Source organism: Salvia splendens, chromosome 14 (assembly GCF_004379255.2).
Source record: "Salvia splendens isolate huo1 chromosome 14, SspV2, whole genome shotgun sequence".
In the NCBI taxonomy this organism is placed as follows: domain Eukaryota; kingdom Viridiplantae; phylum Streptophyta; class Magnoliopsida; order Lamiales; family Lamiaceae; genus Salvia; species Salvia splendens.
Window position 1 is genome coordinate 27,465,339 of NC_056045.1, and position 27,766 is coordinate 27,493,104.

The 27,766-nt window shown below is 39.9% G+C and overlaps 2 protein-coding genes and 1 pseudogene across 4 annotated transcripts; 2 read left to right on the forward strand and 1 right to left on the reverse strand.

Annotated features, from left to right (window-relative positions):
• Positions 1-8,278: 8,278 nt before the first annotated feature.
• LOC121765704 (splicing factor 3B subunit 4-like) lies at positions 8,279-13,361 on the reverse strand. 2 transcript variants are annotated; one of them, XM_042161909.1, is made up of 10 exons: positions 13,206-13,361; positions 12,175-12,223; positions 11,968-12,056; positions 11,821-11,877; positions 11,615-11,677; positions 11,391-11,456; positions 10,748-10,834; positions 9,960-10,053; positions 9,339-9,850; positions 8,279-8,559 (listed from the first exon to the last, which is right to left on the reverse strand). In XM_042161909.1, exons 1-9 carry the CDS (start codon positions 13,308-13,310, stop codon positions 9,381-9,383), a joined length of 1,080 nt encoding a protein of 359 aa, XP_042017843.1. In that variant the 5' UTR covers positions 13,311-13,361; the 3' UTR covers positions 8,279-8,559; positions 9,339-9,380. The 2 variants fall into 2 exon arrangements, with proteins under 2 accessions (XP_042017843.1, XP_042017842.1); XM_042161908.1 differs by lacking the exon at positions 8,279-8,559 and having other exon boundaries at positions 9,235-9,850.
• Positions 13,362-13,728: 367 nt separating this feature from the next.
• Positions 13,729-18,450, forward strand: LOC121763837 (protein gar2-like). 2 transcript variants are annotated; one of them, XM_042159922.1, is made up of 5 exons: positions 13,729-13,872; positions 14,732-15,421; positions 16,094-16,262; positions 16,839-16,885; positions 16,961-18,450. In XM_042159922.1, exons 2-5 carry the CDS (start codon positions 14,772-14,774, stop codon positions 18,240-18,242), a joined length of 2,148 nt encoding a protein of 715 aa, XP_042015856.1. In that variant the 5' UTR covers positions 13,729-13,872; positions 14,732-14,771; the 3' UTR covers positions 18,243-18,450. The 2 variants fall into 2 exon arrangements, with proteins under 2 accessions (XP_042015856.1, XP_042015857.1); XM_042159923.1 differs by lacking the exon at positions 13,729-13,872 and adding an exon at positions 14,012-14,077.
• Positions 18,451-23,976: 5,526 nt separating this feature from the next.
• LOC121763240 lies at positions 23,977-26,570 on the forward strand (annotated as a pseudogene).
• The last annotated feature ends 1,196 nt before the right edge of the window (positions 26,571-27,766 follow it).

A 27,766-nucleotide genomic window follows, 5' to 3' on the forward strand; every position in this document is an offset into this window, starting at 1 on the left:
AAAACGTATTGTATGTTGATATAATCTTAGAATTAATATCGACATTGTCTATTTAATCGAACAATACCCTTTTTTATGTATCAAACCAAGCTTTGGTCAAATCTTATTTGGAGCATGATTTGATAGGGGGAGTGATTATTTAAAATCAACCACTTTTTATGACCTTTGAAGTTTGAATGAATAATCACCCATTGCACATGTTATGGAAATCATTCGCTTCCCCATATCATTACAATAATCTTTTTGTTGCCTATTTGTCACTACAATATAAGTATATTTGTGTAACATCAGGTTGACTATGTATCCCAATTACCAACTTTTGAGACCAAGAATAAAAAGGTCGAGTTTAAATTTTTCACTACACATATAAAACACATTGTTATTTTGAGACATATATTTAAATTCAAAAGTAATATACTAATTACATTTGCATTATATGATCTTGTGCACATTCTCATAGAATTAGATAAAATATTTATGATTAGTCATAATATGACAAAATAAAATTACTCTTTTTTTTCGTTCTAATTTTCCTAGCTAGTGGTCTAAATAAACTTCCAAGATAATGTGCTATACTATAGTTGCTATGTCTAAAACAAAGTAGTAGTGGTAGTAGTATGTTATTTTGACCTAGTCAACGACGACAATGAATTACACAATCATCATTTAACTATAGTATCAATCAATCAAGTTTTCTTGAGATTAATTAGGTATGTGATCATTTAATTCTTGCTATCGATGAGGCTTTATGAAATGATTCCCTGGTCCTTCTATATTGTTCTGTTATAGTCCTATTTGATATTATAATTTATAACACCATATAAATAGAATTTAATGGCGAATCCAGATAGTGTCGGTGGTTTGACCGATCTCACTGTCGATCCATCATGACAAAAAATTCCATTAAACTTGGTCTTTGGAGCTGCCGAAGCACCACTCCAACCCTGATCACTTTCATTTTCCGTTGTATTCATTGCTATCAACTACTCTCGCACCACCTTTGCCCTGTGAGCCGCTAATGACAGCGTTTGAACTCACAAGTTTAGTTTCTTGAATTTGCCATTTAGTTCATTATTGGCTTCGGTTGAGGTTTGAAAGTGGACAAGTGTCTCACATAGAGTGTATGCATAATATCAGTTTTATAATATAATGCAAGTGTAATGAGTTAATAGAAAGTGAAGTCTACTTACGAAAAGGAAAAAAAACTAAAGTGGACAATATTTTATGGATAGGCCGAAATGACAAACGTGGACAATATTTAGTGGACATAATGATTATATTAAAAAAACAGTATGAGTGTGGATGTTTCTCAATTTGGAACTACTGAAGACGATGAGAGGTCGAGATGCAGACTCTAATTACTAACATGTGTATACTTCTCTTCTTTTTAGATTAGATTTTCACTTTGTTTGCTGATGGATCCGCGAATTTCTGACGTTAATAAATGCTGGTAGAGAATGAAGATTGTGACACAAAGAAATTACGTGGTTCGATTTACTGAGGTAAATCTACGTCCACGGGAAGAAAAGGGGGCAGAGTTGTATTGCTTGATCTGTTTTCTACAGCTTACAAATACAAACTTGCTATTTGCTATATGGTCTTTTATCTCTAGAGAGCTTAACCTTCTTCTATCAGATCTAAGTTCTATTTATATCTTGAACTAAGATCGTGGCTTGCATCACCACCCCAAGTCGTGGATGTCGTGTAGGTCATGGCCTAAGATCGTGGATGTAGCGTAGGTCATGGCCTACGATCGTGGCCTGAGTTGACACCACGTGGTAGTGGGTGTGTTGGACATCCTGTATGGGTCCACTAACTCCTTGTTCGGTCGAATACTGAGACCGAACTGCTTTGGTTGCCGATCTGAGAGTAGAGCTTGATGCCGACCTGAGAGCAGAGCTTGATTGGATGGCTTTTACCGAGCTGTAGGCTGAGGCCGAACTCTTTGGTAATGCCGAACTCATACTCCTGCTTTGGTTGCCGATCTGAGAGTAGAGCTTGATGCCGACCTGAGAGCAGAGCTTGATAGGTTGGCTTTTACCGAGCTGTAGGCTGAGGCCGAACTCTTTGGTAATGCCGAACTCATACTCTTCCTTGGGCTTTGGGCTGATGGGCCGTCATTGCTGTTGGGCTTGTTTAGTACGCACCCCATCACTACCCCCCCCGAAAAGCGAAGTGAATCACTTCGGCGAAGCGAGTCACTTCGGCATTCTGGAAAAGGGTACGGGGGAGGCTGAAGTCAGGGGACGTGCCCTGCGCGTGACTGCATTAAATGCGGCATTAAATGCGACAGTAAAATCCGGCCGTCGAATCCTGAAAAGGTGGGATATGAAACGGTGCGATGATTTGAAATCTTTTCCAAATCTGATAAATACCGCCTTTCTTCATCATTTGAACACCTTTGCTATTGGCTTCTTCTGCACTCTCTATCTTTTGCGTGAAAAATTTCCTTCCGCTTTCAAAAATTTCCTCAGGATTTCTTCAAACTTTCAAAGAGTAAGAACCATGTCTGCTTCTTCTTCGTCTGAGTCTGGTAGCGGTAGAAAAGGGGGTAAGGGGTCTTCTAGCCGGAAAGAATCCGGGGAGAAGACCGTAGAGTATTTTCACAGTATCTTGAGTAAGGATACTGTGATATCCCTTTACGAAAAATACTCTTTTCCTGGGGGGAAGGCGGTGGTTCCCGATGATGATCATAGGGCTAACGACCCGCCGGAGGGTTATGCCACCGTTTACGAAGCCTGCTTAGAATGCGGGCTTCGTTTCCCTCTTCCCCCACCTTTCGTAGAGCTTCTTGATTTTTTTCAACTCCCTTTAGGTCAGGTGACTCCGAATTCTTGGAGGCACTTGTCGGCTTTTGCTGCCGAACTCCGTAGGTTAGATAAGGATCTGTCTCTGAGGGCAATCCTTAATTTTTTCCAGTTTAAAAGGAAGGGATCTTGGTTTTACTTGATCCCTTACAGCCTTTTAGGGCATTCTGCAAAACCAAGTGGCCGAAATGGCAAAAACCGCTTCTTTTTTTATAATAGGACAGCGGCTCCCAGTTTTCCCTGGAGAGGGCCGGAGTCCGTTATCCGTCACCCTCGGCCTGAACCGTTGGACGAGCTCGATGGCGAGCTCAACAAGATTCCCGTAGTTAGGAAACAATACACGGAGTCTGAGCTCGTCAAGGGCGACGTCGTGTTCGACATCTCGTCTTCGGACGAAGAGGCCGAGGGTGAGGATTTCTCTTTACCTTTATGTTGTACTGCTTTAACGAAGAAAACTAACCTTGCTTTCTTGCTTTTTGGCAGTGTACATGCTGAACAAGGCTACCCGAAAATCTTCGGAGTCCAAGGAGCCGGAGAGGCCGAAAACCACCAGCTCGGCGTCTGATGCCGAGAGGACTCCGAAAAGGCAAAAAACCTCTTCGGATCCGAAGAAGCCGGAGTCAACTTCGGCAAAGGGGAGGGGGAAGGCCCAGAAGCCCCCGAGAGCGCCAGAGAAAGACGTGGTCTTGGCGCCTCCTTCGGAACATATCTGTGAGCCGTTTTTATGGCCCACGGACTTCGCCGAGGTGAATTCTCTTCTTGATTTTCTGGCCTTGCTTTTTTCCTGTATTTTTTGTGGTCCCTTTGTTGACTTTTTCTTTATTCATTTTCAGAGGAACGATATGCTCTCCAAGCTCGTCGCCGTCGAACTCTCCAAAGCGTCCAATGACTATGCTGAGATGCAGAGGAAGTTGGCGGCTGCTTGTCATCGGGCCGAACAGGCTGAGGCTAACTTTGAGAAGGCCAGAGCTGCTAGGATTTCGGCCCAGGATGAAGCTCAGTTTGCCAAAAACCAGCTCGTCATCCAGCGGGAGCAGACGAAAAGGAGGGATGCTGCTGCCGTGGTTGCCCAAGGGGAGGCTCTCCGTGTTTACACGGAGAAACTCTTTTTGAGCAGCCAGTTCTCGGCCTTTGTCGGTAGTCTGGTAAGGCTAATTGCCGATAAGGGCGAGCAGGGGGCCGACGTCGTGCTGCCTCTGTACAGCCGAGAGATAGCAGCTCGGCTTCAGAATCTGCCGCTCCTTGAGGAGCTCGCTTCATCCTCGGTCCTGCTTTCTGCAGACCAAGTCCGGAGTTGTCGAGCTGATCGGGACGAGAACCTGGAGGCTATCTTTGCCTCCGTGGGACCCGTTTCACCCGCTTCGACTTACAACGGAGAGGGTGAGGCCGAGCCGCTGGAGCTGGAGGCCGAAGTCGAGCGGGCCGGGCATCCGGAGAAGGAAGCCGATCAGGAGGCGGAGACGAGGCCGGCAGGAGCCGAGGCCGAGGCTGAGGTAGCCCAGGAGAAAGAAGCTGTACCAGACCGAGGAGCCGGAGACGAAGCTGGCGGAGTATGATTTCGTCTCCCTTCTCTTAGTCTAGTTTCTTCCTTGTAAAATGGCCTTGAAGCCCTAGTGTAAAAAATTTTCCTTGTGAATGAAAAATTCTCTACACTTGTCTTCGTATAGCTTTTCGTACTTGCCTTTATTCCTGTTGTATTTTACTATCTGCTCGGTACAGCTGCCGAACTAATATAGCTGCTTTGTACCCAAGGAGATGGAGATACTTCACTGGAAACGGCTGTACTCTTCGGCTTTGGACGAAGCTGAGAGAAGAGCTATAGCCGATCAGACGAAGAATGACGAGCTTCTGGCTCGTTTAGTGAAGCTGGAGGCCGATATCAAGGACTTAGAGTCCGATAAGAAAGATCTGGAGGCCGAGCTGAATACGGCCATTGCTGAGAGGACTGCGTATGAGGATTACATCCGTGTGCGCGGGGGAATGACCATATCAGATGTTCAGAGTCGAGTTGACGAACTGTGGGAGGAATATCATGTACTCCGTATGAACAATGTGCTGGAGAGCCCGGCTTGCCAACAAGTTGTGACATCACTGCGGCGTTGGGCTTCTCGGTACAACATTGTTCTTTCTCGGCGCCCCTCCATAGAAAGATTCCTTCGGCATATCGCGCCAACAGATGCCCGCACTCCAGATCAAACCTCTGGTTCCCTTGTTCAAAATCCTACTCCCAGCCAACAACGAACTCCGGAACAGCCGGAAACGTCAAGACGAGAACGGGCTCAGGAGCAACCGGAATCGTCAAGACAGGGACGGACTGAAATTCGCCGAGGAGTTGTGACTATGAGCGAGCAAGATCAGCAGATGCTTATTGCCGAGACTCTTCATCGCCGAGGTGTTAGGACTTCTCGGGCTCGGGGAAGAGGCGTTGGGTCGAGGATAGCATCTCGTCGACCTGCTTATTCTTCATCTGCTCGGAACAACCGAACTCGGCTTCCAGAGGATTTTGCAGATAGGTGGCTTAACTTCAGCAACCCTGGACAGTAGAATAGTCCTTTGTAATAGCGTAACGCCATTTTGTAGGGTAGCTAAGTTGTATGCCGAACAAGATTTGAAAAATGAAATTTTGTTTTCGCTTCTAACACTGTATTTACAGCTTAGCGAAAAAATTTCATCGTACTCGTCCTCGGTCTTGTGAAGTAAACTTCTTTGACCGGACTTGGGCCTTGGTCTTATGAAGTAAACTTCTTTGACCGGACTTGGTCCTTGGTCTGATGAAATAAACATCTTTGACCGGACTCGTCTTTGGTCTGATGAAATAAACATCTTTGACCGGACTCGTCTTTGGTCTGATGAAATAAACATCTTTGACCGGACTCGTCTTTGGTCTGATGAAATAAACATCTTTGACCGGACTCGTCTTTGATCTGATGAAATAAACATCTTTGACCGGACTCGTCTTTGGTCTGATGAAATAAACATCTTTGACCGGACTTGGTTTGTGTTCTAATTTGGCGATTTTTGTCGCCGGGATCGAACTTTCCCTTGTCCTAATTCGGCGAGTTTTATCGCGTGGATCGGACTTTCCCAGTTAACCGAAGTGGTCTTATGCAGTAAACCTCTTTGACTAGACGTGGTCGTCCCCGGCCTTATGAGGTAAACTTCTTTGACCGAGCTTGGTCGTCCTAATTCGGCGAGGTTTATCGCGTGGATCGGACTTTCCCTTATTGCAGTTCGCTTCAGACGAAGTGCTTATTAAGCTGAATTGCGGTCTTGTATCCTCCTTGGAAGCTTGGACTCACAATCGTTGGCTTATTGCAGTTCGTTTCAGACGGACTGCTTGTTAAGCTGAATTGTGGTCTTATATCCTCCTTAGAAGCTTGGACTCACAATAGTCTTTAATAATCGATCTAAAAAGGGGATCAGTCTTTAAAGAACGATATACCTTGGTACCATTTGTAAGAGACGACAAGCACATAGAGACAAAACACATAGAGAAAAAATGAAAAAGACGAAAAAAAACTTTAAACCTTTTTTTTTAAAACGACAAGTAAAAGGTACAAGTAAAAAACAAACAAATAAAAACACATACCCCTATGACCGAACGAGACACCAGACGGACTGACCGGACTTTTGTCTCTTACAAGTGGAACTTCTTGAGGTTGGAGACGTGCCATGTTCAGGAAAAGAGTATTTTTCGTAAAGGGATATCACAGTATCCTTACTCAAGATACTGTGAAAATACTCTACGGTCTTCTCCCCGGATTCTTTCCGGCTAGAAGACCCCTTACCCCCTTTTCTACCGCTACCAGACTCAGACGAAGAAGAAGCAGACATGGTTCTTACTCTTTGAAAGTTTGAAGAAATCCTGAGGAAATTTTTGAAAGCGGAAGGAAATTTTTCACGCAAAAGATAGAGAGTGCAGAATAAGCCAATAGCAAAGGTGTTCAAATGATGAAGAAAGGCGGTATTTATCAGATTTGGAAAAGATTTCAAATCATCGCACCGTTTCATATCCCACCTTTTCAGGATTCGACGGCCGGATTTTACTGTCGCATTTAATGCCGCATTTAATGCAGTCACGCGCAGGGCACGTCCCCTGACTTCAGCCTCCCCCGTACCCTTTTCCAGAATGCCGAAGTGACTCGCTTCGCCGAAGTGATTCACTTCGCTTTTCGGGGGGGGGTAGTGATGGGGTGCGTACTAAACAAGCCCAACAGCAATGACGGCCCATCAGCCCAAAGCCCAAGGAAGAGTATGAGTTCGGCATTACCAAAGAGTTCGGCCTCAGCCTACAGCTCGGTAAAAGCCAACCTATCAAGCTCTGCTCTCAGGTCGGCATCAAGCTCTACTCTCAGATCGGCAACCAAAGCAGGAGTATGAGTTCGGCATTACCAAAGAGTTCGGCCTCAGCCTACAGCTCGGTAAAAGCCATCCAATCAAGCTCTGCTCTCAGGTCGGCATCAAGCTCTACTCTCAGATCGGCAACCAAAGCAGTTCGGTCTCAGTATTCGACCGAACAAGGAGTTAGTGGACCCATACAGGATGTCCAACACACCCACTACCACGTGGTGTCAACTCAGGCCACGATCGTAGGCCATGACCTACGCTACATCCACGATCTTAGGCCATGACCTACACGACATCCACGACTTGGGGTGGTGATGCAAGCCACGATCTTAGTTCAAGATATAAATAGAACTTAGATCTGATAGAAGAAGGTTAAGCTCTCTAGAGATAAAAGACCATATAGCAAATAGCAAGTTTGTATTTGTAAGCTGTAGAAAACAGATCAAGCAATACAACTCTGCCCCCTTTTCTTCCCGTGGACGTAGATTTACCTCAGTAAATCGAACCACGTAATTTCTTTGTGTCACAATCTTCATTCTCTACCAGCATTTATTAACGTCAGAAATTCGCGGATCCATCATTTGCAATCTTCAATATTGATGAAAATTCAGTTTGCTACAAATGGAAAAGACCCAACAGAGCGCTTCTTTTCTCACGCTATCAGAGATTCTTCTACCTTTCTATCCTCTTTCCCAAATCTATCTATTTACATATGCAATCTCTCACATAGTATTCAATCTAAATTCTGACATTAGGGCACTGTTTTTTGTGTGGAAATAATAAAGTTTTCATATGGGAGTTTGTTATATGTTTGTTTCTATTACTCGATTAACAGGAATAATTTAATAATACAGCCAATTATATTTGTGATTGCTGCCATATCTTTCTTTTACCAGTGTATTCACTTACCCGTGTATAATGCTACTTATTTACATCAACTGTTCCACTTCCACTACTACATAACATAAGCTAAAATAGACTTAATCTAGGATTAAATTAGTAATTGGAGTGTGGTCTGATCGATAATCGTGAAATACATTGTAATCTTAGCACCATGAAAATGTGCCGAGCTATATCGTCAGATGTCAAGTATTTGAAAAAAAAAATGCCAGTCGAACAAGAGATAAGAATAAACATAAACCTAATCATAGACAATAGTGGAATCGAACAAGGCCATAAACTTCGCATAAGCAAGAAGGGTGGAAATGTCTAAATGAATCTCTTAATAAAAGCTTACTACAATAAGATAGCAATTAGGACTTGAAAAGAAAAGGACAAGTATTTCAAGATTCCTAAATTGTGAGCTTCAGCAATGTCACTTTAACCTGTCTTTCTTGAAAGTAAAGTGATTGATGAATAGTTGTAGTAACTTGGCCACAGCATATATCCATCAGAAAGGACACAACTGGGCAATTCACATGCATATAAAATCTATTAGTATGAATAAAAACATCACAAAAAAAGTGCAGATAAACAAAATGCACAATTTAGCATAGAGAAAAAGAAAAAACTGAGAAGGAAACTAAGAGAGTATTGGTAAATCCTAGATGAATCGTAGTTGATGAGGAGGAGACAAACATATAGGGAGTAACTGCTAATTGGTGAATGGACAAGCTTTATTGGTTGTTGGGGAAATAATTTAGTTTCAAGAAGTTAGACCAGACAATGAAGAGAGAGAGACTGAAAAGTAGATCTTGAGGCTGTAGTATCATGATGGCAGCATATGCATGCATGCTTCACTAACAGATCAAGTTTAAAGAAAAAACATTTACTCCCTCCGAATAGGAATCCCATTTCTTTATGGCACGGATTTTAAGAATTAAGAAAAATGAGTGGAAAAAAGTTAATGGTACACGAATCTCATTTGTATATATTAGTTTTAAATGAAATGTGAGTATAATGAGTTAGTGGAATGTGGGGTCGATTACCATTTATAGTAAAAATGAATCGGAACTCCTATTTGTGGACGGACCGAAATGGAAAAATGGGACACCTATTCGCAGACTGAGGGAGTATTTTGCGAAACAAGATATCATAATAGACTAAGTTATTTCGAAATTGAAGGTGAAAGCTGAAAGCAAACATGAACTTCTAACTGTATAATCATCAACAAAAAAAGTTGAACAAGAATATATTTTGTAACTACTTGAACATGGCATAATGAAAAGCAGGTTAGAACAGTACCAATATCTAAAGAGGCATATGACATCTCCAGCAATGTCAAATTTATTGTGGCGGCATATGCATATGTTGAGGTGGGGGCATGGACATATGCTGCATGGGATGGGTTCCACCCACGAGATGCTGAGGCGGCGGCGGTGGTCGCCAACCAGGAGGAGGAGCCATTCCAGATGGAGGCGGTGGAGGTCTCATAGGAGCTGGGGCCATTTGTGGAGGCGGAGGCGGCATGCTTCTGAACTGCTGCATTGGTGGAGGGATGCCAGCGTGGCCAGGTTGTGGTGGCTGACCCTGCCAAGATGGCGCTTGCATCTGCATAGGCTGATACATGTTCTGTGGGGGCGGGACACTGAGTGCTGGGATCGGAGGTGGAGGAACAGGGCCGTTTGTGAAGGGCCTTGGTGCGACTGGGGCGTTGACACCACCGTTTTGCTGAGGTATTGTTGGAGGTCCACTTGCAAACATGGTGTGGGGCCTACTTCTTATGGTAGTAGGATTACTAGCAGCAAGAACTCTTTCTGCAATTTGTAATGGAGGGGAAACTGCTTCAGTAATGAACTCAAACACTCAGGCTATTAGGCCTTAGTTGCGAGAAGTAGGAGCTTCAAAGTCTTAAGCAGAACTCACCTGCAGGGGTGCCATGGCGCTCTCCTTTCGTATCTTTCTTGTATGCATAAGACACTGTTATCTGACGATTGCAGAGGTACTGGCCATTCATCGTCTGTGGAATGAAGAATATTAGGATATTCAAAATTTTCAAATATTTGAGCCATTTTGAAAGAGAAAAAAAACTTCCCAAGTACTCTATAAATTATCAGAGGTAGAATAACTTAATTCAGGAGCAAACATTTGCCACATCCTCCTAGGAGAGAATCAATCATTTTCATAGCACCAATACCTCAAGGAATCTAGGGTGAGAGCACAAAAGCAATGTTTAACAAACATTATACACTGGCATCACACAAGACCGAAGACAGAGACACCATAGCATGATGATGACCTCAGGGTTCGAGCTTTTAATTTAGGATGCTGGCATGCTCTATACATGATATTGTTTCTGCCACTCTGAACTATTCATTATCATATCAAAACAGGATGCTTAACTTTAACCCGATATAAAAAATGAGTGTGGCAAAAACATGTTACAATAATAACAAATATATATTGCAAAGAATTCCACAAGTTTTATACTAAAATGTTTACAAATTATGGAAACATAATTTGTTAAATAAAATGCATAACTAAATTTATTCTGAAATACCTAATCATCTTATGCTCATTCATAAAGAGCAATGAATAATTGTTTAACAGTAAAATAACATCTGTGTTCAATTATTATAATAAGTACTGGATCAGCACAATACTCATACTTAGGCAGCAGCAGCACAAGCACAGGATCAGACAGAAAATATTACCTCAATAGAGGCATCAGACGCCTCAAAAGAATCATAGCTGATAAAACCAAAACCGCGAGAATTTCCAGTTTCAGGGTCTCTCATTATCTGCAAATGGCACCAAAACTTAAAACCCAGCAGAAAATGGAAAGCCAAACTGCACGCTCACAGGTGACACTTCGAAAAAGATTATCTCATTCATCACGAGGCAGTAATATACTAATATGGCAACAACAGAATCAGTGAAATATGCAACTTGAGGCAATAGGAGGATTATGAACATTGAACAAGTAAACAAAGAAGAAGAAAAAATATTTACTACAAATGGTAATACAAAAAATGATAATAAAAGAATTTACTATTAACTGACCAATAAACTTCAACAATAAAGAATTTAACATAAAGAGGCAGGGACCACGAAATCTAGAATGGTGGTGGCCTTAAGTCAATATATATCTCAATAACACATAGAGGTCACTATCCCCATTTCTTAAAAAAAAGCATGCACTCCAGTTCAGATAGGCCATTGTAGAGAGAAAGTGCATAACAGACTTATACCATTCGATTGTCTTATAGTACAAAACATATATTTCCACCCTCCACACAGAGCACACAAAAACAGCAATAATATATGGATGACTCCAAGAGATGATAGAGGCCAAACCTTTGGATTAGCAACAATAACACCAAAAGCACTGAAAGTGTCATAAAGAAGCTTTTCATCAACATCCTGCAAATACAAGACCATTCAGCACTCAGCAGTGGATCAACCAAAATCTCAAAGAAATTCATAGAAAAAAAAATATATGTCTACAACATTACACCAGTTAAAATAAATACTTTTATAGAACATACAGCAATTGGCAGAGAAAGCAAAATCATTCTTACAGGATCGAGGTTTCCGATAAAAAGGTTTGCTCCGACATCCACACTTTTCTTATCTTGTGAAGCCTATAGTCCAAATAATAAGATCATGTAATGAGGGTCTTATACACCAGTACTTATTATATAATACCAGTAAGATATGTCATAACCTAATAGAATAATGGAGAAATGCAATTGGCTGAACGAAAGCATAGATGCATACTGCATACCTTATTTACTCGTATAGGTTTCCCAAACAATTTAATCATATTAAGAACTTTGATTGCCTGCAAAAGGAATTAATGATCAAAACATAGGAAACAAGACAAGGAAATGAAAAATGTGGTATTGATAATGTTGGAAGTAAAAAAGATTACATAATCAGCATCTTCTTCGCTTCTAAACTCCACAAATCCATAGCCTTGATGAGCACTTGTAACTCTGTCCTTGGGCACATATACATTAACTGGAACAAGCAAAAACAGAAAGATAAAGACAAAGGAAAGAGTTTGTAATGAAGCAACAGAATCTACTAAGTTACTTAGGTTTACAGAAAAAGGTCTATAAAGAAAGCAGAGACGTACCAACTGGACCGGCTTGCACAAACAGCTCCCATAATAACTCTTCACCTGCCTGTATGCCCACATAAGAGGTAAACCATAAGTCTTCAGCTATCAAGAGCAACGAAGATCATATATTGGTTGGTAACACTATAAAACTGGCAGCTTACGATTAAGCTCTCAGAATAAGCAAAATACAATGAGTAGGTGGACAAAAATGCAGAATAGCAGCTCAGATAGTGAAATGAGAAACTAAGGCAAATTAGGCAATACAAAAATCTAAACCTAAGAAGGGATAGCATTATAAGTGCAAATCAAAAAGAGAAAAAAACTTGAATCAGCAACCTTACAATGCAAAAACCTAGGATGTATAAAGCAATGCAAAATGTACATAAGAGACCTCGAATCTACACTACAAAAGATCATCCGTGTGAACCATAACCACATCAAGTCATTAGAAATTTAAGTCCGTTACACCAAAATCCATTAACATCATTACTAGATGTATCAGCTAATGGAGCTTTATTTTACTCGTTTGAGTTCCCTCGTAACCATGGTGTAAAGTAATCGGAGATATAGTTGGATTGCAGATGACAAATTAATTTGGATCTTGAAGAGAATTTTGTATTTCTTGAAGAAGAATGTACAGCTCGAATTGTAGGGATTGGAAAAACAAGTTCCCTCTTATTCCTATTTAAAACTCGCATCTAACAACATTTTAAATCCTACGGCTAGGATTGAAACTCTGCTCCGCAATGCATCTGACGGTCCCTGAGTCTCCTCAGCTGATGGAGCTCGATTTCATGCTTCAACTTGTGTTATCAATTGCAGCTAAGCAATTAACACTTACACATGGAACTCTTAAGCCAGGTTAAAATTACTGGACTGGTGCATAAACATAGCAAAATTGAAACCAATAAATTCCTCTAAATTCGCAGGTTATTTTGAAAATTACTTAATTCCCCGATCAATCTGAGCCGGTACAGTAAGCAAACAGACTTAAACCCTAGGTCAAATTGACAGCACAAGAAAATGAGGTAACAAGTAAACAGTACCTTATTTTCGAGATTGCCGACGTATACTGTGGCGTCTTGGTTGCGTTCGGCGGAATGCTGGCCGAGAAGATTTGCTCCGACGCCCGGCGCTATCCTGGTCGTCATCTACACTTCCACTAGCAGCAAATGTGAAACTTCGAGAGGTTTATATCTAAATTCTTTTTTTATTTTCTAAATATAAAAATAAGGAAAAGGAATAAATAACAAACCAAAATGTAAGGGCATCCACGATAGAAAGAATATCCAGCGGACTTCCCAAAAACATCTCCGGCCACGTCACAAGACATCCCACTGCTGCAAAACTCTAGTGTACGCAGCGGACGTCCGTATCCGTATGCATGCTGCTTAATGGCGGACATCTCGCATGGACGTCCGGCACGCCGGTCCGACGTCTGCCGGGACATCCGCTATTGTGGATGCTCTAATGAAAGACATTTGGGGGCTTCGGGTAAGAGGTTAGAATTAAATGGGTTACTTTGTTAAACTGAATATCTTGCGAGGTCGAAGCTAATAAAAGAAAAAATGGTAAAACCCCAAATAAAACCTTCCGCCGCCGCACGGCTCCGTTCCGCCAACTTCATTCCGTTTTATTTCGCGGCCACCGTTTTCAAGAGTAATCTCAGAGAGAGAGAGTGAATCCGCGGTGTCTGGCTATTTGAACGAACTGGTAAGCTGCAAATTTTTCCATTTCTTTTTCCTATTCTCATTTTCTTTCTGAGCTACTACGCATATTCAACTTTGCTCTACTGTCAGCATACATATTTTTCTATGCGAGTAAATTATCGTGCTTTAATTCGTAGCTATTGCTTTGTCATGTTGTGTTTTGTGAAATGCTGGATTGTAAAGAACTAACTCGTGAAAGAACAATCGAGGTAAACACTGCATTAGCTGAATCCCTGTTTGTTGTCTGTTTTTGAAGTTTCGATTCTTTTAGGTCTGTAACTTGAATAGCGGGTAGAAATAAGGAACCTAGCAAACTGTGCCCAATTTAAGAGCATGAAATCTTAGAGCTTGAAGCAATTGTTCTCTCAACTTGTTGTGTTCGTGTGCTGTGTGTTTTTCCCTCTTTTCTATGGGGGGTGGTACTGTCGGAATATCATGATTCATGAATGTTGTTGAGTCCTTTTGTAATTCCCGACGTTTCCATGTTGTCGCGTTGCAATAATTGCAATAGCTCTCTGGCATAATCTCACGAAGGATGTATCCAACTGCATATTTATTACTAAGTTGGGAATTTTGTTTGTTGAAAAACCAGTTGGTTGATCCCAATGTTGCTTCTTCGTTTTTTTTCCCTAAACATTTTTTTTAAAATTAGGGGATTGTGATTTGTACCAGGTTCTGTCATCCTAGCAAAGGGGAGGATGAATACCACAAACCACTAAAGCTTGTGGTTGTAAACAAGTAGTTCAGTATTATATAGTGCATAACTTTTGGATTGTGCTTCTCTTCTGGAGTTTGATGAGTTTGTTGGTTTTGCTGAAAATTTGAACTGCTTGTGATGTTAATCTGAATGTCTCTTGTGCTAGATATGTTGGATTGCTAAGATAAGAGAGCAGAAGAACAAGAATGGTGTTATCAAACAAGAAGCTGAAGGAGAAGCTACGAGCTGCTAAAGCCACAGTAATCACAATCTCGGGAGGTAAGAATAAGTTAGCAGACAAAAGTCATGAGAAATCCCAGGCTATTTCTTCTAAAGCCTCGGATTCCTTGAGGGTTATCCAGAATCTAGAGGCACAAAAGTCCAAATCATCCAAAAGAGAAAGACCTAAAAGAGTAAAACCAAAGAAAAAGGCACTTTCTGAGAATGCAAACATTACTAAAAATGGAGGAACAAGTGGTGATGTGGTGCTAAAGCAACAAGATGGGCTGAATTCAGATACTAAGCAGGAGAAGAAGTTGAAGAAAAGGAAGAATGATGAAAGTGGGGCATCAGAGAACGTAAAGAAGAAAAGAAAGAAGAGAGATGAAAGTGAGACATCAGAGAATGTAGAGAAGAAGCAGAAAGATGAAAGTGAGGCTTCAGTTAAAGTGAAGAAGAAAAGCAACAAGAAGAAGAAGAGGCCGCGACAGTGGTGGATGATAAAGAAGAGAAAGAATGACGATAAAAAAAATGAGGCGGAAGATGGGGCAGTCAAGGAAGGAGTTAACCACAATGAAAATGGATCTACTACGGAGCAACTTGTGGCAAATGCTGATGTGAGCATTGATAATGATAGGTATGTCATTCCTGACTTTATTCTATTGGATGGTTTATATATGTCGTGGGCATTGCTTGTAAATAGAGTCATAGACCCTATTTGATAGTAGTGTATTTTTATTTACCAATCAGATAATATACGTGAAGGCTGAACAGTAATTGTTTATCTCATTTGATGGTTGTATGGTAAACTTTTTTCAATATTACTATTTTGTTTAATGAGCTGAGCTTGTGATATGTAGCTCTCCTTTTTCGTGGCTCATTTGCTTAGAGCTATGTCAAATTGCATGAGTAGCATTAACTCATACTTTCTTAACTTTAATTATTGAATGGAACTTATCAGAAGACCTCATAACTCACTTGCCAAAAGAGCAAGACTAGCAACCCTTCTTGTGCTCTCTTATGCACAAAGAGTACTTGACCAACCTCGACATAGTTATCCTTCCTCTTTGCCTTCTCCTAGCTGTTTTTAGCTTTTCAGTGGACAGCTAGTAACATGATTCTTGTGAAAATTTAGCATGATAAATGCAACGCCTTTTTGCTTCAACACTTTTACTTTGGGCAGCTGTAGGCTGTAATTTTGTCTCGAGTTTTTGCAACGGGGTTGCTTTACATTTCGAAACTTTTAATCTTCTCATATTTTTGCATAGCTCTGATAATTTCACTCATCACATCTTGCTTTATCCTGCAGAATTTATTTAGAGAGTTCTCAAAAAGTGTACGTTGGAGGCATCCCATACTACTCCAATGAGGATGATATTAGAAGTTACTTTGAAGGTTGTGGAACCATTACTTTCATTGATTGTATGACATTTCCAGACACTGGGAAGTTCCGAGGAATAGCATTTATCACTTTCAAGGTAGATTCTCTGACTTGATAGATGATGATTTTTTGTGATTTGTTCGAACATTCCGTAGTTGGTGTTATTTCTTAGGACGTGGAACCAATCTAAAACGCTATAATGCCTGAATACAAGTACAACTGATATGACAGAGAACGCGGATTCAACTAGCTGTTGAATCACACTTTCTGAAATTCAAGGGAAGTAAATCACTCTTATACAATGTTAACTAAGCTTATTTTATAGATTGAGCTCCTAGGTTATAAGTTATTTTTGGAGCAAGGGGGAAATATCAGTTTGTGTCCCATTACGCTGTTTCTGTAATATCCCAACTTCAACATTTTCACAATAATGTGGGTTTTGCTTAAATTATGAGATGGAAATAATGAATGCATGTCTTTCTGATATGGCCCTGGAGATTTTCTGTTCCAGCATGGCTTGTTTTTCTTGAGGGGCAAGGATAACCATCATTGTACCTCTCTTTTGATGATGGTTCGAGCCCCCTTGTGTAGCTATGACCATTATTTTTCCATTAAATTACTGTATAAAGTTGATGGACTTTCATAATGTTAATTTGTGCTCTTTTTCTTGTAGACCGAAGCTGCAGCGAAAAGGGCATTGGCACTTGATGGTTCCGACATGTAAGCTTATATACTATTGTAACACTCGAGGATCCTGTTCACTTTGTCTTGATCTGAATTTCTACTATTTTCCAGGGGTGGTTTTTTCCTTAAAATCCAGCCTTTCAAGTCAGCTAAAGAAAACAAGTTGCCCAATTTTGCACCATCTGTCGAGGAGGGCTACAATAGGATATATGTGGGTAATCTGGCATGGGATATAACCGAGGATGATTTGAAGAATACTCTTGCTGGCTGCGCAATTAAATCTATTCGGTTTGGTGAAGATAAAGAGACGGGGGAGTTCAAGGGATATGCCCATGTCGATTTCGATGACAGCCTCTCTCTAAAAACAGCTTTGAACTTGGATCAAACCGTAGTCTGTGGGAGGCCTATTAAAATAAGCTGTGCCGTGAAGAAAGGTACTGCTTTTGAGTCGAAACCAATTCGAAAAGATAATCAAGTCGAGAATGGCAAGGGGGCCGCTGCTGCCAGTTTGAAGGCTCCACCTAAAGACTATCAAGTCAATGCGGTAGCTGCTGCTGCCAGTTTAAAGGTGCCACCAGAAGACTATCAAGTCGACCATTATAATACTAGCAGTGTCGCAACTGATGTTAGTTCAAAGATACGGAGGCGAACATGTTATGAATGTGGAGAAAAGGGCCATCTTTCATCAGCTTGCCCAAAGATACAAGCCGCTGCTCCTACAAATCCAGGTACACAACCGCTGTTACCTGCTGCTGCCAGTTCAAAGGTGCCACAAGAAGACTATCAAGTCGACTATTATAATACTAGTAGTGCCACAACTGATGTTAGTTCAAAGATACGGAGGCGAACATGTTACGAATGTGGAGAAAAAGGCCATCTTTCATCAGCTTGCCCGAAGATACAAGCTGCTGCTCCTACAAATCCAGGTACACAACCGGTGTTACCTGCTGCTGCCAGTTTAAAGGTGCCACAAGAAGACTATCAAGTCAACTATTATAATACTAGTGTAGAAGCTGAAAAGCAAGTTACAAGCAGTGTCACAGCTGATGTTAGTTCAAAGATTCGGAGGCGAACATGTTACGAATGTGGAGAAAAAGGGCACCTTTCATCAGCTTGCCCGAAGATACAAGCTGCAACTCCTACAAATCCAGGTACACAACTGCTGGTACCTACTGCTGCTGCTGCCAGTTTAAAGGTCCCACAAGAAAACTATCAAGTCAACCATTATAATGCTAGTGTAGAAGTTGAAAAGCAAGTTCCTAGCAGTGTCTCGGCTGCTATGAGTTCAAAGATACGGAGGCGAACATGTTACGAATGTGGACAAAAGGGCCATCTTTCATCAGATTGCCCTAAGGTACAAGCTGCTGCTACTACAACTCCAGAAAAAAGATAGAGAAAGAGAGGAGGCTTTTTAATTTATACATTTGAATATTGAGAAAGAATTGACAATGAGAGTGAAGCTTGTGCTTCTTTCATTTTTGCTCCCATTTTTCCCATTGTACTTCTAGCTTTCATGCAAAATTGTTGTTATATTATGTAGTTATTCTATCAACAAAAAAACATGACATAAGATTAGAAATTCACTTTGATTTTCTGTCTAATTTCTCAGTCGTGCAATGTATTAATCTAATTCAGTTATTTCTTGTTTGATTAAACCAACTGTGAATGATATTGAAGAATAATTCAAGCCAAATACAGTGAACATTGCTGCCTTGTCGTCTGAAATATTTTCTAACTACATTTTTTTAGCAAATTATAATCAATTTTAAATTTGAAGTTGACAAAATAATCAAAATGCCCCAGACAAAATCACATGCCTGTGTTAAATTAATAGGAATTTTGTATATATATATTCAACTTTTTTATTTAAAGTCGTTGACATCCAGCATTTTAAAATAAAATGATTCTGTTTCTTAAAAAGAAAGAATAGTATATGAGGTTGGTGGTGTTAGGCATAGTTGATTTGGATGTCATTAATTTAATTGTCGGCCAGTTGTGGAGCCACTGAAATTCCACCACACAACCTTATCAATGAAAGAAGAATGATTAATCATATTGTATTGCCTCAATTTTAAGACAAAGTTATTTTTATTATAGTCTTAATAATCGAAATATTTTAAATTGCTAGAACTTTGCTCCACAGTTTGATTTATGGCCGAAATTATTTTTTTGACAAGAATATGTAAATAGGACGACTAATTTATTGTCAAATATTTTTTTTCTTATAACTACTCAAAGTACATTTTTCTATGCTAATTATCCGAGATGTCTTCTTATTCGGAATCAATGTTTGACATTTATAGTCAATTTTTTTTTTGACATTTATAGTCAAATTAGTGTGAATTAGTGTAGAAGTGATGCCAGATTGGTCTTTTGGGTCATGGTGCAAACAAATCTTGTATGTTTCACTCTTTGCAATTAGGAGCTGGTTTGAACCTCTGAGTTTAAAGTTGTTAATTGAGTTGGATTGACCTTACCCAGCTCATCAGTGAAATGAAAAGGGCTAAACTCATTGTTGGAATCGTGCTTGGTCAAATGACTTTGACTAATAATAAACGTAACAAGACATTTAATTTTGTGAAATTAAATGCAATAACGTCGATCTACGTTCCGAGTAGATGACCGTAGTATATTCATTTTCTCAAATCCGATTCCCGGTGAGTGAGAAATACTGTAATATATTAAAGTTGGTCACAATAAAGCCAAAAATGAGCTATGGGAAAAAGTAAGGGATTAATTAACTAAGTGTTAATTATCCCACACCGGTGATGATAAACTTCTTTGATGAAGTATTTAATAAGATGAATTATTATGTGTAATAATTATTGTGGAACAAGACGGGTGACAGAGCCTTGGCAATTGGTCTTTGGGTGGTCTTTGGACTGTTCTTTGGAGCTGATCGTTGAGCGTGGTTCAAGCCCCGCTTATTCTTTTTAGACCACCCCAAACTCCACGCTATCCCCGACGGGTCTGGTCCACGTCATGTTCCCGCTGGACCCCGACGCATAACGGGAGACAAAAGGTCCCCGTTGAACCCCGACAGTCAATGGTGTATCCTGTCGTGTAGTGTGTCCAGGTGCGTCGTGTCTCTTCAGCTCCCAATGGCTAGTGCACCAGTCAATAACCCTCGGCGGTTACAGTCAAGCCATCATGACACACATAATGGTTGTTAACTCCATCAATGCCCCTGCGGGTGGACTTGGCATATAAATAGGCATGCATCCATTGCATTCTAGACAGAACATACACAAGCATTCTTGCATACACGCTCTCTCCCTCTCTGCATAATCTTCTCGTCGAAGCTCTACCCCCGCCTTACTCCCGTTCGCCGGAGCTCTGCTGCTAGCGGTGCTGCTACTTCAGAGACGAAGCCGTTTTATCTTTGGCGACAACATACCAAACCGAGAGCACTACCGAGGCGTATCTCGTCTTGCGGAAAGAGGACTCATCGACCCGGCTTACCACTTTCAACAGACTTTTCCGTGTAATTTTTGTTTTCAGTTGTTTCCATGTAATTTCCTTGTTTTTATTTCCGTGTAATTTTCGTCTGGCAAGTTTGTATCTCAAATTTTCCAACACTCATTGCCTAAAGTGAGCATAATTGGTCCGTTTTCAAACTCAGACCCAACCCAGACTCAAGATCACTAAAAACTCAGCTCACATACCCATGACCATCTCAACTCAACCCACTTATTAAGTAAGTTAAAGCCAAGTTGAGTTCAATTTTATAGAGAGAAACCCAACCCCAAACCCATTCATGAAGGGTCGGGTCAACCCATTTGACAACTCTACGACTAAGTTCCTAATTTTCTGTCTACAATATCTCTACTGTTCTTCAGAATTTGTTTCACTTATGTCATTTTATCTGATTATAATGTTGTATGTATCTCTCTCGTGTCATTCTATCTCACTCTATTTTCATGTCTGTCTCTCTCTAGTTCTCTCTGTTGCGGCTTATGGCCCACGGTGCCGGTGCAGCTTTCCCAATGTCGCGATTCTATCGACGCTGACGTTTATTCTACTGACAACGATCATATGTATTTCCCTAACATTTCTTGTTTGTTCTCTAATTCTTTCTTTCTCATTACCCATCTTTCTAGCATCACCTACCTCGAAAAATACCCTGCTCCATACTAATAGTGACAAAGCCAAAATAATTTCTACTACTACTACTACTTTCTTAATCTCAATGTCAAAATCTGGATCCTCAAAGGTTCATTATTTGTATAATGGTAGTACATGGAAGGAGGGTGAGATTAGTGATGCCCACGGTTCGTAAACAGGCAGTTCCGGTTTGGAACCGCCGGTTTCAGATTAGAGAAATGTGGAACCGGAACTGAACCGTGAGGCTATTTCATGGTTCCGGTTCGAAAACCGGCAGTTCCGGTTTCGAACCGCCGATTTTCGGACGGTTTTCGCGGTTTCGGTTCGGTTCGGTTTTGACGGTTTTTTTTTTGCTATGTAATTTGGAATTTTGGACTTATACAATAAATTTGAACAAGACAATAGATAATTTAAATTAAAATAAGACAAATAAGGTGAAAATCATATCAATTTTATTGAATTTGAATTGTAACAGACAACGATACATTACAATTTACAATACATATACAACAATGTGATATAATTTACAAGTGTCGTCAGAACATAAATAAAGGGGGAGGGGGAATGGATCAATTTGAATTCAAAAATCAGAATTAAAAAAAAATTAAAATCGGACGAAACCGGCGGTTTTGAGGTAAAACTGGCGGAACCACCGGTTTTACCCCAAAACCGCCGGTTTTGGTTAACAAACCGTCTGCCGACCTGCATGAAACATCCCATCGGCTCTGCAACGTGTCAGCCTTGTGTTTCGTACCAGAACCGGAAATCCACCGGTTTCACGGTTAACCGCCGGTTCCGATCAAAAAACCGCCTGAAAAAGCTGTCACCGGCTGACGCCTCGGATATCTCGTCGGAACCGTGAAACTGCCTGTTAACCTGCGGTTCGGCGACGGTTTCGGTTCGTAAAATCTTGAACTGGAACCGGCCCGCGATTCAAAATATGACGGTTCCGGTTAGTAAAAATTGTCACGGTTCCAGTTCCACGGTTAACCGCCTGAACCGAAAACCGTGGGCATGTCTAGGTGAGATTAAGTTCCTATCAAGCATTACAACATCACGTGCGCTGAGGTGGTACGGAATCACTTTTCGTGCACGAAAACATTTTATTTATATATCATAATATAATAATTATATAAAATCTCACTCTATCTTTTGCCTACTATTATTGTTCCTCCACTTCCTTACAAAGTAAAGTAGCTCATTAATTTTTAATTATCTTTTTCATATTTTTTGTGCATTGACAGTGATACACTAGAAAACAATAGTTATGAAAAGATAACCATAAAGTTCATACTCATTCAAATCAATAGTACTATAATTATAATGATAATAATACTAACAATTAGACGTAAATTTACACGCCACATACATACCAATGAATGCCTATATAATTAAAAAAATATTTACGGCTTAATCAAATGCTCTTGGTAAGAACAAATTTGGTCTTATTAATAAAACTTATAATTTATGAAAAGTCCAAGTTCTGTCACTAGTTTGTAGAATTGAAGCATAGTCAATTAACATAATTTAAGGAAATTCTGAGACAACTAAGATACAACGAAAAGAAGAGGACAAATTGCTAATTGGACAAAAGAGTCAAAGAGAGTAGGCCTTAATAAAAAAGAAAATTTGTTGGCTTCCATACTTTTATAATTTCTTTAGATATGAAATAACTTTAATTTTTAGATGAATCTAGTTCTTGAAAGAGTATACAAATTTACGAAAGAATTAGTAATTATGTCCGTTGATAAAAATAATTGGGCACATTCCCCACACCAAGTATTTACTTCGTATAACAAAGACAAGCTAATAAATCAGTATCAACGATTCATCTTGTCATTTTTTTCTTAAGTCCATGGATCCATCCTTTTGTCACTCAACAAATATGTCATACCTTTCCACTATCATCAACCGACGAGTATGCTCTTATTGCATAATTGAGATCTCTTCATTTTTATGCTGTAAAAAATCTTCATCTTGTTAGTTTGATTAGGGGAAAACTAGTATATGTATATAAATAATGACGAATCTAATCATAGAATCAGACACAATGAATAAGGTTGTCGCTAGCGTCGGAAGGTAGAGGCGGTGCAATAATCACCGCTGACAATATAAGTCGAACAAATAACGAAAGTGAGCCACAGTTACAAATGAGGTTATCGCACCATGTTGGCGACGACGACGACTTTAAAGACCGAATTTAATGGAGTTTTATGATCCTCATACGGTGACAGTGGAGTCGGTCATCCCTCGACCCCACTTAAATTTGCCATTATATATAAATGGATAATTAAATAGTTTCATAGTACTAGTATTTTGCGGATTAAACTAATTAGTAGTATATTATTTTTTCTTTATTTTTAAGTTTATTAATGGTTACTATCTAATAATAGTGACTACAGACATTATAAACTTTACCCTTTTTATGCACTATTGACTACAACTATTTGGGATTGTTATAAAAGAAATATTACTGAATAAACTGGAGGTAGAAAATTAAAGTTGTACACAATTCAATACAACCCAAATAAAAAGTACTACTATCTTAATTTGGTTATAAACCCATACACTATCTTAACTTGTCAGAAAAAAGTTACTAGAAATATAAAAACATAAATAAAATAAAATAAAATAAAATAAAATAAAATAAAATTTTTATTGACGTTTTTAAATGGATAAAGATAGCTCCAACCCAATGTTATGTCGTAGATCGACACATAAATGACCTTCTTATAATAATTTTCTTTACACAATCTCTAATTAAATCTCGTTGAGAGACAGTTTCACTTTTCAATTTATTTGGTACCAATATTTATACTAGTAACATTAATTCCTAAATACCTTTATTAAAATAATTTTCTTTATAAAATTTCTAATTAAATTTCCTTAAGACAGTTTTAATTTCATTAATGCGTAATTAAGAACTGTAATCAGATAATCTGTGTACAAAAATTCAAAAGGGAAGGCTTTGAAAGCTAAAAAGAAAATCCAAAAATGGTAAATAAAAGCAGCTAAGTCTGAAGAAGATATGAAGACCGAAAAGGTAACAACGAAGACTTTTTTTTGCACACACAGTCTCTCTCTCGCTCTACCGAATTTCTCTCTCTAACTCTGACCCGCCGCCGACCTTCTCCAGTCGGCGAACGGCGACGCGCAGGGGAATCAACCTCGCCTTCTAGCTCTACATCTCACGCTAGGTAGATTTCAGCCTCAGTAATTTAATTTTGGTCGAAATGAATAATAAAATGGTCTTTGTCCCCAATCCATTTTTGTAGACTTGCAATTTTAATATTCAATGTTTTCGCACCTATCCTCACCGGAGGTGATTACGCGGCGACATTTTTTACCTCAATTTGCTGAATTTCTGTAGCTGAAATAGGAAAAGTTTTGAAGCGCTGAAATTTCCTCAGCACTAATTTTATGCGCTTGAAGATCAACAGAATCGTTATTTTACTGGTTTAGAGAAATCTCAGCGCCATGAATGAGTCGGCAGCTTCTGGCGACTCTTCTTCTGGTAATCAAACGATCTCTCCCCAACCAACTGCGAAGAAGAAACGGAATCTGCCTGGAACTCCAGGTATGTGGAAGTGGAATAGAAGCTTCGAGAGTTGATTTTGTTAATTTTTGTAAGTAATTTTGAATCATAGAGGTGAGAATTTGTGTGTGATTGGATCAGATCCTGATGCCGAGGTGATTGCCCTATCGCCGAAGACGCTGATGGCGACGAATCGATTTGTGTGCGAAGTCTGCAACAAAGGCTTCCAAAGGGATCAGAATCTGCAGCTGCATCGGAGGGGTCACAATCTGCCGTGGAAGCTGCGGCAGAGATCGAGCACGGATGTGAAGAAGCGTGTCTACGTCTGCCCCGAGCCGAGCTGCGTCCACCACGAGCCGGCGCGGGCGCTGGGCGATCTGACCGGGATCAAGAAGCATTTCTGCAGGAAGCACGGCGAGAAGAAGTGGAAATGCGACAAGTGCTCCAAGAAATACGCCGTTCAATCCGACTGGAAGGCGCATTCCAAGATTTGTGGAACGAAAGAGTACAAATGTCAATGTGGAGTCTTGTTTTCCAGGTGGAGAGTGTTTTCAATTTCTCTATGGCAACTCAAATCTTGAAGTTGAATTGATGGCTTATTACTCTGGTTTTGATTGCAGGAGGGACAGTTATATCACTCACAGGGCATTCTGTGATGCTTTGGCCGATGAAGGTGCAAAAAAAACTCCGTTGGCAGCCGAGCCTGCTGCTGATGCGGATAAAGATCTTGAAACTGGGGTACCGCCAGCCCCTCCACCACCGCAGCAGGGGCAAGCCCCTGCACCTAAAGATCCTCCTCCAGCTGCAGCTGATGTTGCCTCCAGCATAGTACCTGATAACAGCAGTGATGATAATAGTAATCATGGTATGTTAATATAACTTGGATTTGTTTGTTGTTTAGACTATTAGTTGTCTTTTCCTCTATACATTTGTTGATTAGGACAAAATACAATAACATTTGTTGTCTACTTGTCTATGATCTTGTCTGTCACTGGTTTCTGTTTTTATCTGCATATTATTTGTACTATGTTCAAGAACTATATAGTAAAGAAGTTGTTGGTTTGTTATCTGCATATAATCTTGAAGTTGCTTGTTCTCTGTTACTGATTCTTTGTTTCTATAAGTAGTAAGGGTTTTCTGTTTGTTTCTTGATATTGTTTAGTGACCGAATTGCTGGATAGCACCACTGCCAATCCCAGTAGCAGCCAGATTTTGGAAGAGTCGCCTAACGCCACAAGCTTGGCCGCGAGATGCAGCAGTAGCAGTTGCTCCGGCAGTAGTGGGAGCTCAAGCAGTAATGTATTTGCCAGCCTATTCGCTTCATCCACATCTTCAGCAAGCTTGCAACCGCAAACAACTGGATTCACCAACTTATTTCAATCTATCGCTTGCCCTGATTATACCCCTGATGCCGCACCCTCTTCATCCTCAGAACCTGCTGCTCTCTGTCTCGCTGTGAATCAAGGCTCATCAATCTTCGGAAATGCAGGACAGGAGCGCAGGCAGTATCCTCCAGCGCCACCACCTGCTCTCTCAGCAACAGCATTGCTGCAGAAGGCCGCTCAGATAGGCGCTGCTGCACCAAACATGTCATTGCTGAGGGGTCTTGGGATAGTTTCGTCTTCCTCATCTCCTAATTCTACTGAGGAGTGGAGTCAACAGAAAATGGAGACAAGTGGGGGATCATTAGCTTCCGGGCTCGGGCTCGGACTAGGCTGTGATAGTGGGTCTGGTTTGAAGGAATTAATGTTGGGAACTCCATCCGTTTTCGGCCCTAAGTACACTACTCTCGACCTTCTCGGGCTGGGGATGGCTGCTAATGGTGGCTCAACGGCAGGGTATCAACTTTGATGAGTTCTGTTAATGGCGGTGTTGACGTTTCTGCAGCAGCACAAGATTTGTCTGTTTGAAGGTTTGTTGCTGCACTCATATTTATCTTTCTCTGCAGAAATGCTAGTAGCAGTTGTGATATGCGATTACTGGTTAGTATAGCTCAAATATGTAATTTTACTAAGTAGAACAGAATGTTGGATAGTCAAATATATAAATAATTAGAAGTTGAATTATTTACTTTAGTGATCACATCTGATGTGCACAAATTGTTTATCTAATAAAGTCAGATTGGGCCAATGTGAGTAGTAGAAGGTGAAGCAGATGATGTAATGAAATAATACTAATTTAAAACTATCTAAGATTAGGGGTGAGTTAAATTTTGATAGGGACAGATGAATAAAAGTTTTTAGGTGAATATTTATGTCATGATAGTGGTGTGCTTGATTGAAGCATCATCCCTCACACAACATGTTTTAAAAAAAACATAATTAGGATGAGGATAATGTGATGTTGAATCCTAGTGGGTGTTTGATTGGTGTGGGTTAGAACAAATTAAGCAAATCATTTAAGGTTAGTACTGATTTGTCTTTATATCATCTTGATTTGCCATAATCCCACTTGATTATCAGGACAGGTTCTATATCCGTTTCTAGGTGAGAGAGGGACGTGTTTAAAGAAAATATTGATGTTGGATTTGATATACAAGTTTCATGAATGTTGTCTGATTGAATAAATAAGATCTGATATTTTATCTCGGGATAGTATCATGTCTTATTAGTAAACACTTTAATTTACTAAACATTTGCCACAATTTCTTTTTGGATCCGAAAAATTTGTCACGGCCATTTATAAAAGTGGGATCTACATAATTCACTATTCTATTACCTTTCGTCGCCATTATTTACCATGTTTGTTACTGATGTAAACCATTAGTTAGAGTGAGACACTTGTGTTCTATTCACAACGCTATCAATCATTTTATAAAATATAATATCATTCACAATATGGCAATTTTGTTGTGGGTGTACAGAGTATATGTTTAGAAAAAATACCACAAGGTTAAAAAGTGATAATGAAAAAATTATGTTAGTTTCAATTTCTAAATAATTTGTAGTTTAAGTTGAAAATATTGTAAGAGCATCTCTAGTAAAACTGGACGTCAAATAGCCCTTATATAGCCTTCACACTGCCACATCATCAGCACTACAATTCTCCTGCCACATCAGCTTGTCACATCAACTGGACATCAAATAGCCCTCACATAGCCTTCACACTACCTATCCACATCACTAATAACAATTATATAATTTAATTTACACTCGTATCAACATACGGAATTTAATTTACGAGACAAATACGGAAAATTCGAATAATAATATTAAAACTTAAAAAGTACATTAATTTTAAAAAAAAAGTACAATAATTTAAAAAAAAAGTACAAAAAT

What these genes read in the sequence shown, in the direction of transcription:
- LOC121765704 (XM_042161909.1), bottom strand. Translation starts at nt 13,310, where the DNA reads ATGACGACCAGGATAGCGCCGGGCGTCGGAGCAAATCTTCTCGGCCAG. An exon ending in TTATCGGAAACCTCGATCCT is followed by an intron (nt 11,457 to 11,614) that starts GTAAGAATGATT and finishes TTGTATTTGCAG; the next exon opens with GATGTTGATGAAAAGCTTCT. An exon ending in TTATTGTTGCTAATCCAAAG is followed by an intron (nt 10,835 to 11,390) that starts GTTTGGCCTCTA and finishes TGCCATTTGCAG; the next exon opens with ATAATGAGAGACCCTGAAAC.
- LOC121763837 (XM_042159922.1), top strand. Translation starts at nt 14,772, where the DNA reads ATGGTGTTATCAAACAAGAAGCTGAAGGAGAAGCTACGAGCTGCTAAA. An exon ending in GTGAGCATTGATAATGATAG is followed by an intron (nt 15,422 to 16,093) that starts GTATGTCATTCC and finishes TTTATCCTGCAG; the next exon opens with AATTTATTTAGAGAGTTCTC. An exon ending in GCACTTGATGGTTCCGACAT is followed by an intron (nt 16,886 to 16,960) that starts GTAAGCTTATAT and finishes ACTATTTTCCAG; the next exon opens with GGGTGGTTTTTTCCTTAAAA.